Source organism: Platalea leucorodia (assembly GCF_965183815.1).
Source record: "Platalea leucorodia genome assembly, chromosome: 2".
NCBI classification, from domain to species: Eukaryota; Metazoa; Chordata; class Aves; order Pelecaniformes; family Threskiornithidae; genus Platalea; species Platalea leucorodia.
Window position 1 is genome coordinate 91,368,029 of NC_138824.1, and position 16,268 is coordinate 91,384,296.

The 16,268-nt window shown below is 39.7% G+C and overlaps 1 protein-coding gene across 5 annotated transcripts in view; it reads right to left on the reverse strand.

The window, feature by feature from the left end:
- Positions 1-16,268, reverse strand: part of DMD (dystrophin) — a gene marked incomplete at both ends in the record, with an annotated part of 1,307,865 nt that overhangs the window by 1,120,888 nt on the left and 170,709 nt on the right. The window contains one exon of one of the 5 annotated variants that reach the window (XM_082303864.1): positions 9,196-9,238. The exons of the other annotated variants lie outside the window; for them this stretch is intronic. Coding sequence (XP_082159990.1) covers positions 9,196-9,238 — 43 coding nt within the window. Of the gene's footprint in view, positions 1-9,195; positions 9,239-16,268 lie in introns of those variants that run through there. 5 annotated transcript variants of the gene reach the window in all.

Here is a 16,268-nt window from a genome sequence, read left to right on the forward strand (position 1 = left end):
TTGTATTATCAGGCAGACAGCATTTAGTTACATTACAAATTCATATAATTGCAGGATAAACTATTTAACAGTTTAAGAAGCAGCTAATTCTTTCTTTGCTGCACTTTAACAAGTGAAAACACAATTAAAAATAGGGCTTATAACTTAGGTGGCATAAACAAATATGGTCTGGAAAAAAAATTAACATTTCTTATTATATTTTTTGTTTGTTGTTACTCTAAAATAATCAGGAAGTATACTGAAATTATCATCATAACAGAAGATGATAACAAAAATTACCAAAAGATAAGACAGGTAAGGAAAAAGATGCAACAAACAATTTATTTACATCTAAAGGATTAAAGTGGCAAAGTTAACTACACTTCTTCTATGAGAGAGATACACTGACTGTACACTGGATAACAGCATTCATTTGGAAGGCAACAAACATTTTAAAGGGCTTACTTTGATTTCTTTTTTTATTAAAGATATCAAAACTAAAATCTCAACATGCTTATACCTATTTAAACTAAAGATCTGTGAGGCTTTTTATCCATTTTTGCACTTTTGTACAAAGTCCAGCTGGAGATCTGATGGGAGCCTTATGCAGTTCAACAAGGTGAAGTGCAAAGTCCTGCACATGGCAGGGAACCACTCCATTAACCAGTATATCCTGGAGACCTACCAGCTGGAAAGCAGCTTTTCAAAAAAGGTCCTGGTGGACACCAAGCTGGGCATGAGCCAGCAGTGTGCCCTTGCGGTAGAGAAGGCTGATGGTACCCTGGGCTGCATTAGGCAGAGTGTCGCCAGCAGGTCAAGGGAGGTGATCCTTCCTCTCTGCTCATCCCTAGTCAGAAAAAGCTGGAGTGCTGAGTCCAGTGCTGGGCTCCCCAGTATGAGAGACATGGGCATACTGGAGCGAGTCCATCAAAGGGCCACAAAAATGATTAAGTGATTGGACCACCTTTCAGATGAGGAGAGGCTGAGAGAACTGGGACTTAGCCTAAAGCTGAGAAGGCTCAGGGGATCTTATCAATAACTATAAATCCTTGATGGGAGGGAGTGGAGAAGACGGAGCCAGACTCTTCTCTTTGGTGCCCACTGACAGGACAAGAAACAATGGGCATAAATTGAAATAGAAGAAATTCCATAGGGACATAAGAAGAAAAAACAAATACTGTGAGAGGATGGTCAGATGCTGGAACAGGCTGTCCAGAGAGCTTATGGAGTCTCCATGCTTGGAGATATTTAAAACCCAAGTCAACATTGCCCTGAGCAACCTGCTCTTGCTGACCCTGTTCTGAGCAGGGAATTAGAGTAGATGATCTCCAGAGGCACCTTCCAGCCTCAGCTGGTCTGTGAGACTGTGAAATTTCATCAGTTTATAGGCTGAGCAACAGTTTCTGGAAGCACTCCAAGACAGACACAACACCTCTTAGGAGCTCATAGTCCGACAAAAAAAACCCTCCACAGACTGACTTACTGCACCAGGAAAAAATGAATTCCTTGGTTACTATTCAGGGCTTAGATGTTTTTCACTTTCTAGATAAGAATTTCCCAGATAAGAAGCAAATAACCTTTGTGTTTACGGTAGGCAGATTTAGAGAAAAAACTCTGGCCACATTCGGAACAAGTCCTTGTTTGAACCACGTCCTTCCTTCAGTTAAGGGGAGGATTACTGGTCAAGTAAACTTTGCTTCACATTTGTCTGCAACGTGTCAAGAGCAAAATGAATCAATTCAGCAGTAGCAGCAGCTGGGAAGACTTGGCAAAATGACTGATAAGTCAGCTTAAGATAATATGCAAAAATTAGCAAGCCTTCTTGGAGGAGGAAAGGGCTTATTTAAAGTAGCTAAAGCAGTACAGCAATGGATATGCATGACTCAGAGAAAAGGGAAAGTGGCAAAAGGACTAAAGAGAAAATAAGAGAGCTGACAACAGTATCAGTAGAAAGGGTTTGGGCTTCACAATTCAGCCCCTATTCCCTAGGAAAAATAGGCTTGTCCTTACAAGACAAAAGGGTGAACTTTCACTATCATTCAGTTTGTTTCAAAGCATAAAATGTTTCCAATTATGGTTTTTAGTTGTAACAGTTAAAAAACACTATTAAGTTAGCAACTGTGCTAAAAATAGCAGTAATTTTGAATTGATTCTGAATAGACATGCCTTGTTTTGAACACGAAATAGAGGTGGATAACATAATCCAATAGATTTCCTTTCCCAAGGCAAAAATGTGCCCAAACTTACATTCTCTCAAGCTTTACATCGTTCAGGTAATCAGGTCAGAAATACCACTTCACTGGGGATATCTTTTACTCCTAATAGAGGAATTTGATACAATTAAGTACAAATTCGACTTACATGCTCTCTAGAAAGCATCTTGATTTAAGCAACATCTTTTAAATCTACACTAGTATCACTGAGCCATCCTGTATGCAAGGATGCAGCTATCATGGAACTTTAAACAATTACAGGGAAAAAATAAAATTCAGATTTGAGATCATTCCTTATGTTCATAAAGTGCTTTTTTTTTTTCCCCATTAAGTGTTATACATTCTACTGTTAGATAACTGCTCCTTAAATTCACCATTTATTTCACAGTTTTAAGTTTCCTTCCCTGCTCTTGTTAGAGCTTTCAGAACTGATTTATTTAATAATTAGGATAAACAGAAGGGACAGAATCAACCCTATAACATGCTTGTCCTTTACAGACTACTATAAAAGGAATTGTTCTCATGTTGGCAAGAAAACAAGAATGCCTTTTTGTGAAAAGTTACTTGGCTTCACCTTTGGTTTCCATTCAACATCCAATGCAACTGAAACTTTCTCCTCTGTAAACAGAGTATAAGCAGAGCAAACACTTTAATCTGGATCTTCTGCATTTTTGGAGAGTGAATAACCATCAGTCAAAAAAGCATTTATAAATGTGGCCTTAGAATTCGGTATAAAAATACACTGATTTCTATTTTCAGCATCGTTTGCAGGGCTTGGAAGGGTGGGGCAGGGAATAAGCATAAAATATGTACTAAATCACATGATAAGAGAAGTTTGACAGTAAATAAAGCCAAATAAATAAAAGAAATATTGTTGTCTTCCTGAAATCTAGTGCAAAGTAATAATTCATTTTGGGCTGCTAAAAATCTCCACTAAAAGCAACGCAAAAAAGACAAAAAAAAAGAGTTTGTGCAAATCTCCACTAAAAGCAACGCAAAAAAAGAGTTTGTACAAATTAGTAAGGCTGTACACATCACGTCCACAAATTCACCATCAGTCCATCACAGGAGGAGGACAGAGACCTCAGAGTTCTCCACAAATCTTTTGATATATACACCGCCTATATACACACCAGAGTGCTAGCTGGGTCAAAGTAGTAATAGGTCTCGCTGCAGAAATGTTTCTTATGAGAAGCTTGTACCTGGTTAGGACCAATAAGGAAATCTTTCTTTCTTTCTTTCTTTCCTCTCTCCCTCCTCCCCCACCCCACCCCTTTGGTTTTTCTCCCTGTCTCCTGCCACTGCAGTCCATGACCTTCACAAGAAAACACTTCTGCTTTGATAACAGGCTGCAAGCCTCCAAGGACCAGCAGTGCTTTCTAGGAGAGAAAACCGTTGCTTCACTCAGAATCCAATCAAAACCTGAATATACCAAGTGAAAAATAAACCAAGGACATCATTATTCTGTCTCATTGTGATTTGGCTTGCCTTCAAATCTCATACCCTGTATATCTGAAATAGCAGCAACGCCTCCATTAGCTGAGCCTTCCAACACTTTAATCAAAGTATCTTTCAGAATAAAAAGGCAGAAATGTCAAATTCCAATCACCCTTTAAATTCCTTCAATTCCCTGTGCTACGCAAAATTAAAAGCCTTACCCGTGGATAATTTCCTGTAAAAACCAGTGTGCATGCATGCAGACGCTCAGCCACGCAGGCGGGCACCAATTTTAGAACGTGGCAAGCACTGGTGGGGCGAGACAGGGCGGCTCCCCCGCAGGCATCCCACACTCAGGGGCACGCTCCTGCAGTCAGCGTAACTGATTTTTCACAAGTGATAACAACTTTCAGACTTTATAAAAAATATAGGTTATTGGGCATCCAGCAGAACAACACCATATACCTAGTCCAGTGCACATTACAAGTAAATTTTTGCCCATCTTCTTTCTAAGTTTATATTAAGAATATCAGATACTGGGTCTGCTGTATTTACTGGGATGCTTTGGAGGGCAAGAAACCCACAGTTTTCTCAGAATTTACTGCCAGCCAGAGAAGTAAAGTGGTTAAGAGTAACAGGCACAAAGGGTTTGATTAGCCTGACTAAAACCCTCTTTTTCATTCTGTGGTGCTCATAACCCCACTAGGTCCCCAGGTATCTTTCAAAATCTTTTAGCAAAGGCAAGGTAAGCAAAATGTGATACTCTAGGTCCCTATTTAGGTCATGTCTATACACACTGAAGAGCTTTAAGCTTTTTTTTTTTTTTTTTTTAAAAGGAATCCCCAAACCATTAGCATACTTCATAGAAAAATATTGTAGAAAACAAAACTACCCTTAGGACTAACATACTTCTGTAACGTTTTCTATGAGGAAACTTTTATAGTTGTATCTTTTTTATGATTAGAATGATGCTAAGCTGTTTCTCCTGAAGATGATGATCCTTTAAAAACGTTTTAAGAAAGAAATTAAGTGTAAATGTGCCATCTTAACTGATAGCTTGTATGAACATTCAAAATTACAAGAACATACGCTTTTGCTCATGTAATACTATTTCCTTCTTCTACATATGCTTGCAATACTTACAAACTATATTTTGCCTTTAGGAATAAAAGACAGTATGTAACTGATAAAAATTTAATCATATAGATATGGATTATTTAAAAAATACAGAATTAGAGAGAAAAAGGATCAGAAAACATCCCAAATATTATCAGTCTCATGCTCTAAATAATACCCAAAAATTAAAATAGGACTTGCAACCAGAACCAAGAAAGATTATGACTTTCTTAAAATCCAGCCTATCTGTCCTTCAAAACACATAATTAAAAGTGTTCCAACTTGTTGCACATGTGGCAAGTAACCTAGAAGAGAAGTCTCTGTGGTCTCTGTAGCGAGTACTCCAAAACCAAACAAACAACTCCTTTGCTCCACGTGTGTTTTTCTGGGAAGATGAAGGAGCGTGTTCCCTGGTGCAGCCCAGCTGGCAAGCTGTTCTGCAAAGCCACACTCCACTAACTATTATTTCTGCTTTCCACAAAGCTCAGTCTTTAATAAGACACAATTATTTAAAATTCCCGGTGCTGTTCTGCTTCCACTGCCAGCGATACGGTATTATCACAAGAACATCCTCCTTGACAGCAACGTGATGCTATGAAGTTCCATTAAATTTATTGAGGAGTCTTTTTCCAGCAGTTAGCTATAACACAGTACAATGGTTATCCTCCCAAATGATAATTAAGCTTTTGGGTAACATTTAATTGAAAATGTACTGTGAAAATCAACAAGTCAGCCTTTTCAAATCAAGGCTGCTTGGTTCACAATCCTGTTCAATGTGATTTTGTCTAACAGTAACCCATGACAAAAATATATGAGCTTAATTCTGTTCCCTCTGGCGATCATTTGAAAACACTTAACCCCTTGGACAATTCTGAGGCTCAAATAATTTCACAGTATTAGTCAAGGGTTAACCTTTTTCTACAAATATTTTACCTTTTCAGTTTTAAATAATTCTATCTGATCAGCAACTATATAAGTAACATAATTGAATCTTTTCCTTTGAAAAACAATTAAAAAGCGAGGGGATCAATTTTCACAGGATCACCAGTTTCGTACATAAGACACTGCCAGACTGCTATTCCTTGAATGAGGTTCCCTGCTCAATAACCATCCTGGAAAGAGCCACAGCCAGCTGCAATGCCCACAGGCAGCCTGGGGACCAGGGGTGAGGGAGCGAACACTATGTAGGAGCAGACAGGACGAAGCACCCTCCAGCAGCAACTGGGGAGTGACTTTACGAGCAGTAATTTCCTCACATCCAAGATCCAAAGAAATTTGCTGCCATCCTTCTCCTATCTCACAGAGTTGTCTTGGGCCACAGCAAATCATGCGGCCCAAGAGGAGCAGCTTTGTAACACGAAGGGGCTGGCACTGCCAACCCAGCACACCCTCAAGGCGTGCATGCATCACCAAGCTTTTTTGGGGGAAGCTTCAGTGTGACCCGGGTGCCCTGCGCACCCACTGAGAGTTTGTGCCCATCAGCCAAACCCGGAGTGCATCTCTGAGTTCAGCTTCCTCCCGAAGGGATGCAGGGCGTGTCCTCTGGGATGCACGCCAATACACAGTAATAAGCACAGACATCAGGGAATGCGCTTCAGAAACATACTTCTGACCTGCGCTAAAGCACAAACCTAGATGGACCCCTGCTACAGTAAACCCATGTTAACTGGTAAGAGACCCCTTGCGGCCACCAAATTGCAGGCAAGATTAGTTTCTTTTCTGCACTGGCTCTGGTTTGGTGACTAATTCTATTTTTAGTCACTACTTTGTGCAAATCCAAGCAGAGAAAAAGGATGCCTTTGTGAAACTGCAAGCAGAATTTGGTTTTATGTCAGACTAAGGATGCAGAAAGAGGATTATATCTGCTAGAAGAAGAAATACAGCATATGATACTGAATCCCCTAGGGAGGGTGGCTTCTGAGATAAAGTTCACAGTAATTTCATCTTAATTAAAACAAAATGAAATTTATGATATCTCATTTCCCCGCCACTTTATTATTTAGGTGTCATTGTCAAAGACTGCAGAAATCTAGGAAGATACAGTCACTGCCCCAAGGAGTTTCCAGTCTAACTCAGGGAGAAGTAAACACTGAATAGCTCAGGAAAGAAAGTAAAGCCCTCAGTGATGAATAAATACTTTTATGTTTTCAGAAAGATCATTCTCAGCAGAAGTGAGAGAAAGCAGGGAACAGAGAACCCGCCTTTACTACTGTCACATGGGAGAGAGCAGAAGAGAAAAGGGAAGAGGTAGAATGCAGAGGTGGATGGAGAGTTGGAGAGAGAACTTTAAGAAAAGAGAAAGGGTGGATTTAAAAAACAATGCAGAGGTGTAAGTGGCTACTGTCACCTCTGAGAGCAAAAAGTTTTCATCCAATACAGAGAAAGAAGCAAAACAAGCACAGGCAACAAGTAAAAGAAGTGACATGTCCTGAACGAAGGCTGGGGATAAATTTGAGAGCATTATTTTGGACACACTTTCTCACAAAGTGCAAATATGGGTTTTTTCCTTTTTTATTGAAATACAACTATAAAAACCCTTGATATTATACAAAATTATATTGAGAAAAATGCCATGCCCTTTAAAAGAGTGAGGATACAGGTAAGGAAATCAATTCAGCTAAATAATTCCCAAGAAGCTCCAAGACAGCTCCTTTTCATTTTAGATATGAACATAGTTACGTGACATAATTTAGCAAGTGATTTAATGGCTCTTGTCATGAATGCTATTCATCTGCTAGATGCAACTCTGGTTTTCTATTCATATTTTTCAAAATCTCTAACGCAGCTATTTTTTTCTTTCTTTCTCCTACTACATCTTCAGAGTGCAATTATAACTTTTGAGCTAAGCAGCAAAGATCTTGGCCCCTTACTTAGCAAGCACCTGCCCGGCTTCCCTTGCAGCACCGTCTCCTCCTCAAGGCTGAGGACAAGCAGTCTGGGCTGAATTGTGCCTCCCTTAGAAGGGAAGTATATAGCAAAATGAAGATGACAAATCCTCCTTATTCCTTCCCAAAGAGGACTGGTGGAAAAGGTTGGGCACCACATGGTTTGCTCTAGAGCTCACCATCTTCCTCTTGCCAACCAGGAGTAAAACCCCTTAAGAGTAACCCACAACATTTCTTCTTCCCAATCCCACCCCCAATATTTTCAGAAGAGAAGCAATCTGTCTCCTAATTATTTGATATGTGATGATAATGATCTCATTCTACCCCTTCTTGAACTGTCAGACTGCGTCCAATAAGTAAAGGGTTCTATCACTGCACGACCTCTCCTAGGGGAACAAAACTGTCTGGAAAATTTATAGCTGATTTAAGTCTTATTTACTGTGCAAGGAAACACAACTTGAATTCATCTTGAAAAAAGGGAAAGTAAACTATAGCATAAGACCACACCTGCACCCTGAAATTTTCTGTTTTGAGCTTCTTTCCTGTCAAACGTAACAAAATCTAATGCTATTTTCAGGAAGCTTCATCAGAGGTTAGTGACCATACAGTCCATTATATGTTATGGGGGAAAATGACAGTGTGTATGTATTCCCATGGCTTTTATGATCAGAAAAATAGAGAAAACCAGGAATTGTATTATTACACAGACACAGGACTAAGCTGAAAGTGGAAGAGCCAAAACAGATTATAAAACAGGGGGTGGGGACCATAGATTAAGCCTGGACAATGCTGACACTTTTTTCCCCAGCACAATCTGTTTTGGGAGCCTGGGTGGGGGAGGAAGAAGAAAGATCATCTGGGAGCATGGCAGATGGATTTTTAAACTGTCATTCTTTCATTCTTGTCTCTCTTCAGTCTCTTACTCTTGGCATCCTCTGTTTTTATTCTTATTGCACAGAAAGGATAACTTTAAACTAACAAATAAGCGTAAGTCTGGAAAACATGCCTGTTCTTTTCTGCAAAGCACATGGGAGAGCTCAGCTGCTGCTTACTTTGAGCAAAACTGACACCCCCTCATTTGGTTGTTACCAGTCAGTTCAGTGGCTAGAGAAGAGCTCTCTTACTCCGCAAGTTAATATTAGGCAGTGAAACTGTGTATGCCATTAAAGTTCAAAGCAACTGATTAATCCTTTGATGTGTTGCCAAATTATTAGAATAATGACACTTTTTTTTTTTTTTTTCCAAATGTATTGGTCTGTCTTCTCAATTCTTTCTTTTTTAACCCCATGCTTTAGTAACTGGTGAACATCAGGAAGAAAAGGATTCTTTTTATTCAAAAATCTGGGTACTGTGTCTGGAGCACTTCTTTTATATATAATGTACAGGATACTACCCCCCTAACAGAGGCAAAAAAATTCTCTTTATTTTCGCCCCCCTGGTGCTCTCCTTCTTTGGACTTGGAAAGTAAACATTTAAAAATGCATGCTGTTAGTGGGCTGCGTAGCACTAGACTGCGCTGTCAAAGTGAATATTGTGATAAATTATGTCAGTTTGTTCATACTTACAATCATCTTCCACTTCCTCATACCAAAGCATGTGAGCAGACATGAAATCTCTCCACAAAAAAGAGGAAAAAGAAAACAACAGCAAAATCTTTCTTGGCAAAGTATATTCCAACTTTGTTGCTCCAGTAGCTTTTGCTGAATTAAGCTTGTCCCTGCATAACGACAGATGTGTCCCCGCACAAGCCCCAGCAGCTCTGCGGGGGAGAGTGCAGAAAGCACCCCGGTGGGACGCAGCTCCGGGCTGGCTGCCGGCAGGGTCTGCGTCCCGGGCAGGGAGAGGCAGGGATCCTCACATCCACCCAGCCGGCATGGTAACTAATGCCAGTGCTCTTTGGAGGCCCCTAAATGTTTCAAATTCCAGGACCTGCGCAGAAGCAATGCTCTGTGCTTCCCTCAAAACAAAGTTGATTTCCCATAATAGGACAGCCCATACACTCGACATATAAGGCTCTGCTTCCAGGGTGGCATGTGCAATGGATACAAATTATGTGTTATGGCTTCCCAAAGAACATTTAGTGCTACAGAGCGGGATGAAGATATTTACTGCTCCCTTTGTGCGGTTCCCCTGAGAGCCCTACGAAACAGATTTGCCCCCTCCCCAACAAATGACCCCCAGCCCATCCCCAAACAGGATCCTCCCTTTTTGGGAGAGGAGCAGTGACCCTCCTGTCTTTGGCCGTTCTCTCCCAGATGAGACTTTTGGGATTGCAACCTCTTTTCCAAGCAGGAGAAAAAATAAACAAACCCAAAAATAGTGCTGTCACCAAACTAAGTGTATAAATACTAACACAGGTTGTGATAAGTCAGTAGCTGCTTTAAAAAAAAAAAAAAAAAAAGCTATTGACTTACAATTGACCTTTCCACTCCCAACAAAACCATGCTGTACTGCTGCTGTACACAGACTAGAAGCACCCTGCAGAAGAAGTAGAGGCAGGACTATAAGCAAGCTGCCTGTCACTGTCTCTTCCTAATGGTGGGAACATCCCTTTACTCCCAAATCCCAAAAGCTGCTGTCCCAAACAGGTGGGACCTGGGCTCATGCTCTCCCCCTGCATTCGGTCCCAGGCCTCCTTAGTTTATACAGGAAGGAAAACAGGCATCCGCACAATACTTGGAAACAGGACTGCGGCATCCTCCACCCAAACTCAGATTTTTATAAGGCTGCTTTCTACAGTATATACTTTGTACAGTATATATGGCCTTTAGAGACAGGCCATAAAGAATCATGTTATTAATTCATGGCTTCATTTGAAAAGTCATTTGAAAAAACACTCTTATGCTGTTCATTATTTTTTTAAAGTCTATCCCTAAAGAACTGAAAAATGTTATTTTTCAGTTTTAAAGGTTAAAGTGTCTAGTCATGGTGATTACAAGTTTATAAGTAAATTCCTGGATTATACAGAAAAATAAACACAAAAATGAAGTGCATAATATACCTTACAGCCACTGGCATTTTCTACACCGATAGTCAAATTAATGCCCTGGAGAACCAGGATGTACAGTACATGCCAACAGACTCCTAAGGATTAATTTGCAGCCCACAGGAACTGCAAGTCATGAACTGATGTAGAAAATAATCTGAAGCAGAGCAGAGCACGCTGTGACAGCAGCAGCATTTTGATTATTTGAGGGAGAAGGAGACTGAGCAAACTCAAGGAAAGGAACTGCTTACTGTGCAAAAGTTCCATTTTAAAAAAATCTAAGGTCACACTTGATAGCACATGCTGTCAATAACTGAGGCCCAGTAATGTACTTATAGACTACAAGTGAAAGTTATCTTGAAGGTAGGTGTCTAATGATAGAACTATGATCCTCCTGGCTCCTGTTCATTTCAAGGTGACAAACTTTTTCTTCAAAACTTTCCAGGTGCCTAAACCTCTGTTTCTGAATGTGACCAGAGGGTCTTCATCTTGACAGAGCTCTGCAGTCTGTTTTACACCTAACTCCAGCCATGATCCACAAAATTCATGTGGATTATTCATCCTCTCTGACAATGTCTTTGAGAGCATCAGAGAATATTCAGATCAGGCTGTGCAAGAAATGCAGTGCTACTCAATACTTTCTTCTAAAACATGGCTCAAAGAAGTGTCTAGTGGTAAAATTTACAAGAGCTTACAAATTAAGCAATCCTCCAGATGCAGGAAATCCAGATTTGCTTCCTCTCTTCTTGCTGAGGGAGTTCAAAACTACTGTGTATCAAGAGAGCCCCTGGTCCATTCACAGGAGTGAATTGATGCTATCTATGCTCCTCCAGTCAATGGGAAAAGAGTCAAGATTTGTTGGGCCATAGAGAGAAATAACAAAAGTGACTGCTCAAATCTACTGTGTTTTTTGGTTGGTTTTGGATATTTTTTTTGTGGGGGGTGTTGTTTTTTGGGGGTGTAAAGAAAATTGAGAGGCTCTTAAAAATTAAATACTATTTTCAGCATCTATGTATGATGTAATTGGTTAATACAGAGAAACATCAACTCTACTAAAAAGAGGTTTTATATGCATCTGTCAGTCCCTACTGGCCAGCATGGTGTACGTTTATATTGTGTGCATAACCCGGAACAGGTTCATCATTTTGACATATCAGCTTTGCTTCTTTATAGTTTTTGGTTGGTTGGTTGGTTGGTTTGGTTTTGGTTTTTTTGGTTTTTGGTTTTTTGGTGGGTTTTTTTGGTTTTTTTTTTTTTTTGTTTGTTTGTTTGGTTTGTTTTTTGGGTTTTTTTTTCCCCCTGAACCAGCATTAAAAGCTCTGGCTCTGTTCAACAACAGAGAACAAATCACAGCCTCACTGTAGATCTATGTCAAGTAATTAATGTACTCTCAATAAATGCTGGTAGTCAGAGGCCACCTGCCTCACTCTTCCTTCTAGATGCTGCAAGTAGCAGGCTCCAGCCCACAGCAGCACTGCTCGGTGCTCTGAGACTATAGTGCCTGTGCTAGAAGAGGGGAAAGGAGCAAGCTTCAAAGTCACAGAAAGGTTGGAAAATGTAGAAAATTTAGAATGATAAAAATCTATATTTTTTTAAAACGATTGCTGGCAGCTCTAGTTTAATGTTGCTTTCCTCTTTCACAATCAGCAATGGGTTAAATGAAAGAAAATTGTCTTCTTCACAGTAATGGTTAGGGTGATTTTCAGCCACCCATTAACACTTTATACAGAGGCTGTTTCTATTCCTGCTTGAGAAGTCCTTTCAAAACGCAAGTATTGATAAACTTGAAAATATCTCCTTTCTAACGGTATGAGCGTGACAGTAATGCAGAGTTGGAGAAAATGCCGAAGAGGCCAGTAGCAATCTGAAAACAAGGCCCAACAATAAACTGCCTGTTCAGAGACTGTTTAGGAGATTGGGTTGAGCATATGTCAGTGTGACCTTAGAAAAGAAATGGATTTCAACATCCAAATTTGGCAGCCAAATCTATTGTTTCAGCAAGCTAAACTAGGGGGAGGTTAGGACTTGGAAGATAATGGTCAAACCTTAGACTGCACATGGGAACCAAGTTCTCAGGTCTCTAACTCTTCCTCTTCTGTACCCATATTAAAGGGCTACACTGAAATTCAGGAGTTCTGTCAGTGGGGGAAAAAAAAAAACAAAAACAGACACCATTGGAAAATTATGGTTTTGACATAGAAAAGAAATATTACAGTAGCCAGAATAATTTATATGGGAGAAGAGGTCCCCAATTCAACATAAATAAATCAAATGAGAACTTCATGTTAACAACCTCCACAGAGTAACAAATCTTCCATCTCACTGTAATTTACTATGATACAAGCACCAAACAAACCCCCAACAAAAGAAAGCACACCATATTGCCATTTATATCATCTAACACAGACAGCATCTCCTTTCCTGTTAACAGATAAAACAAGAAAATAACAAATAGATAGCATGCTGCGCAGAACTGATTTACAAACCTCTTATGACTTTTTAAACATCCCAGTGGCACATGTTGTATGCCAATACAACTCAACATCAGACAGCATTTACAGCGTAAACCTAAGGCGGATGATATTTTGATTATAATTTCAGAAAACATTTCAACCTTTATTCCACCCTGTTTTTAACTCCCTGCCAACACTGACCTAAAAAAAAATAAAGACAATCCAAGCCTGTCGCTCTGTTCAACCATTAGGCTCATAACAAGATGTCTCTGTGCTTTTGCCAGTATTTGCAAATCTATCACATCTATCTGTGTGGGAAGAAGTGCTGAGCTCTAGGGACTATGGGACTGATGTGAAGGGAGAACTGGGATGGGAATTTTTTAAGCACTAATGCGCAGCGTGGGGTTTTGCCCTGGTGGTAATATTGGCTCTGAGTCTTTTTATTATTCACTTCCTGTTATGAACAAAAAAAACCTCAAACCACTTGTGTGTCAGCAACAGAGGAAAAACAAATCTTCGACAGCTTTATCACAACAGAAGTAAACAGAAAGCTTCTGATTTTCCTGTGAAACCAGCAAGAAAAAAAGAAAAAAAGAAAAAAAATCTTTCCAATGTGAGCCACTGAAGAACTTCTTTCTTTTGTTTCTTAGCCTATTTTTACTTCAAAAAGGAACACATTGTAGAGGTTTTTAGTATAGGTTGCAAAGTGTTTTTTTTTTTTCTCTGTATGCTTATTTGATCTGCAGACCAGAAAGTAAAAGACAAAAATAAAGAAATCACTTGCTCTAAATTCTGAAGGAAGTAGTAGGTACTTTGCAGATCTTTATTCTCAAACCCTGTCAATTCTCCGACTTTCAGAAACTTTCACCTCAGCAGAAATGAAATCAATCTTAACTGGAGTCAGTTGGACCAGACTACCCAGAAGATATACTGAGCCATCAAAAGGAAAGTGTAAGAAAGGATAGCAAATTACATAAAAACTAATATTAAAAGTACAAAGAAGAGAAGAGGAAGAAGATTTTAATTACTGATATATACATGGTAGGAGTCCAAGTAATAAAGCGGAATTGGAATTACTCATTTATGCCTATAAAATATCTGGTCTTAATCTCTCCAGAGAGGCTCAGATGACCAGAAGGGAGAACATCTTATTAACTAATATTCCTTTCTCTAGATTTAGGAGTGTAACTCAGTCCAATCACCATAAGCATCCCACGTAATCTACAGAGAGGATCGTCCACCAGAGAGTGTCTGAATATCTAAAATAGGCTCCTGCCCCAAACTGCCCTTGGGGGCAGGGGTGGGGGGGAAGGGAGGGGTGCCTGGTTCTGGCTTTCTCTTTTGTTGGCCCACCCTTGGTTGTGTGTCCAGACCACAAAAGACCAAGATCAGACTGTCCCCTCTTCTCCCTGTCTTCTCAACGTCCACAGAAAGAAAATCTGGGCACACAGACCAGAAGGGAGACACGGCACATCACATGAGGTCCCCCAATTCAACAGAAAGCCCTTTGGTGCAGTTATGTTCTCAGGGTGGATCCAAAACACATGTGAAATGTACCCAGTTCTGAAAGCCATTGCAACTCACACAAGAGAAGTCTGTATTCAACGTCATCAACATGACAGAGGAACTGATCACAGACTCCACAATGAGCAGTTGCTTAAATGAAACTACTAACAACTTGATTACTTGCATCACGTGTAAATAGTGAAATACTAACCAATTTTTACGGACACACACACATTCGCATGCATGTATGTCACTGAGAGACTGAGTGCACGCACAAGCAAGTGCCGGTGATGGTAACGTATGTGTGTGCACATCTATACATCTTTTAAGAGGACCCAATTTCACGAAGTTGAAAACAACTATAAACCCTCATCAGTAAGGAGAAAGAAGTTAAAGAGAGAAATGTGAATGATAATTGGAAGATGTTTGAAAACACTGTTTAGGTGCCTACATGTCATTACTAAGAAAAGAAGTTCCTCTGGTTAAAAACAAACAACTGCAAACAAAAACAAATTTAGTCTAGAAGAGAAGAAAGTATTTAAAAAGCAAAAGCAAATACAATACATAAGGAGCAGAGGAAAAAATGCCAAGCTGATTGCAAAGAATATCAATAAGGAACTAAGAGGTAATTGTGAATCAGAGTCAACAATCCATACGTACGAGACAGAGCATTCACCTAGGTCTGCAGGCAAGCTGCATCAGCTCTGCCAAAGACAACTCAAGGTCATTGTACATAGAAAATGTGTTAGCTGCTAACATAAACACAGATTTCTTTAGAGAAACACAACTCAAGCGCCAGCCGCCTATGCAGTATCCCAGTCACCCCATCATGTACTCCCTTAGCTTTACTCTCCTCTAGTCAATGTTTCAGCTGTGTCCAGTTTTGACACCAGACTTTATGAAAGCCACAGACAAATTGGAGAGCACTTAGCATCACAAATATCCAAACAGCCAAATTTCTTTGTCAAGACAGACTGAGGGAACGTCATATGTTTAGTCTGGAAAAGAAAGGCAAAGGAGTACATAGTTGTTGTCTTTCAGCGTCTGAAGATGACAATGTTCTATTATTTTTTATGTATGCTGAGAAGAGGGACATAATTTGGGTGAAGCCAACTTAGATTTGGTATTAGGAGAAAATTGTGAGAGTACCAGGTTACTTACATATGTGAAAACATATACACACGGATGTCATCAAACCCTTGTAAGTTAAAGCCTGTAAGGAAAAGTTTAAGAAATTCTTTCAAGGGTAGCAAAGTGTATTTGATCTATCTCAGCCCTTGCAGTAGAAGAAATCTAATTCCTCTTACCTCCATATTTCTGTAACTCTCTGAAAAAAGAATTACAGACTACTTAATATGACCTGTCACATACAGTTCAAGTTTGTCTTCATCTCATAAACAAAATTAATTGCGCTGTGAAAGGAGAGCAGCCCAATGGATACAGGAGAACACAGACAATCTGGAGACTTAAACTCTATTAGCAGTTCTGCCAGTCACTCATCGTCCAATTTCTGTTTGTTTCTTTCCTATGTAGAAAATGAACACTTACAAGCTAAACAAGTGCTAAACACTAGCATGATTAATTATTGTTTAAGATATGTGACAAACTACTTAAACTATAGGACTATTAAGGGTCTGTGTTTTAATTACACTGATTTCACCTTAAGTCCCCGTGGATGACAATTGCTCAAAGC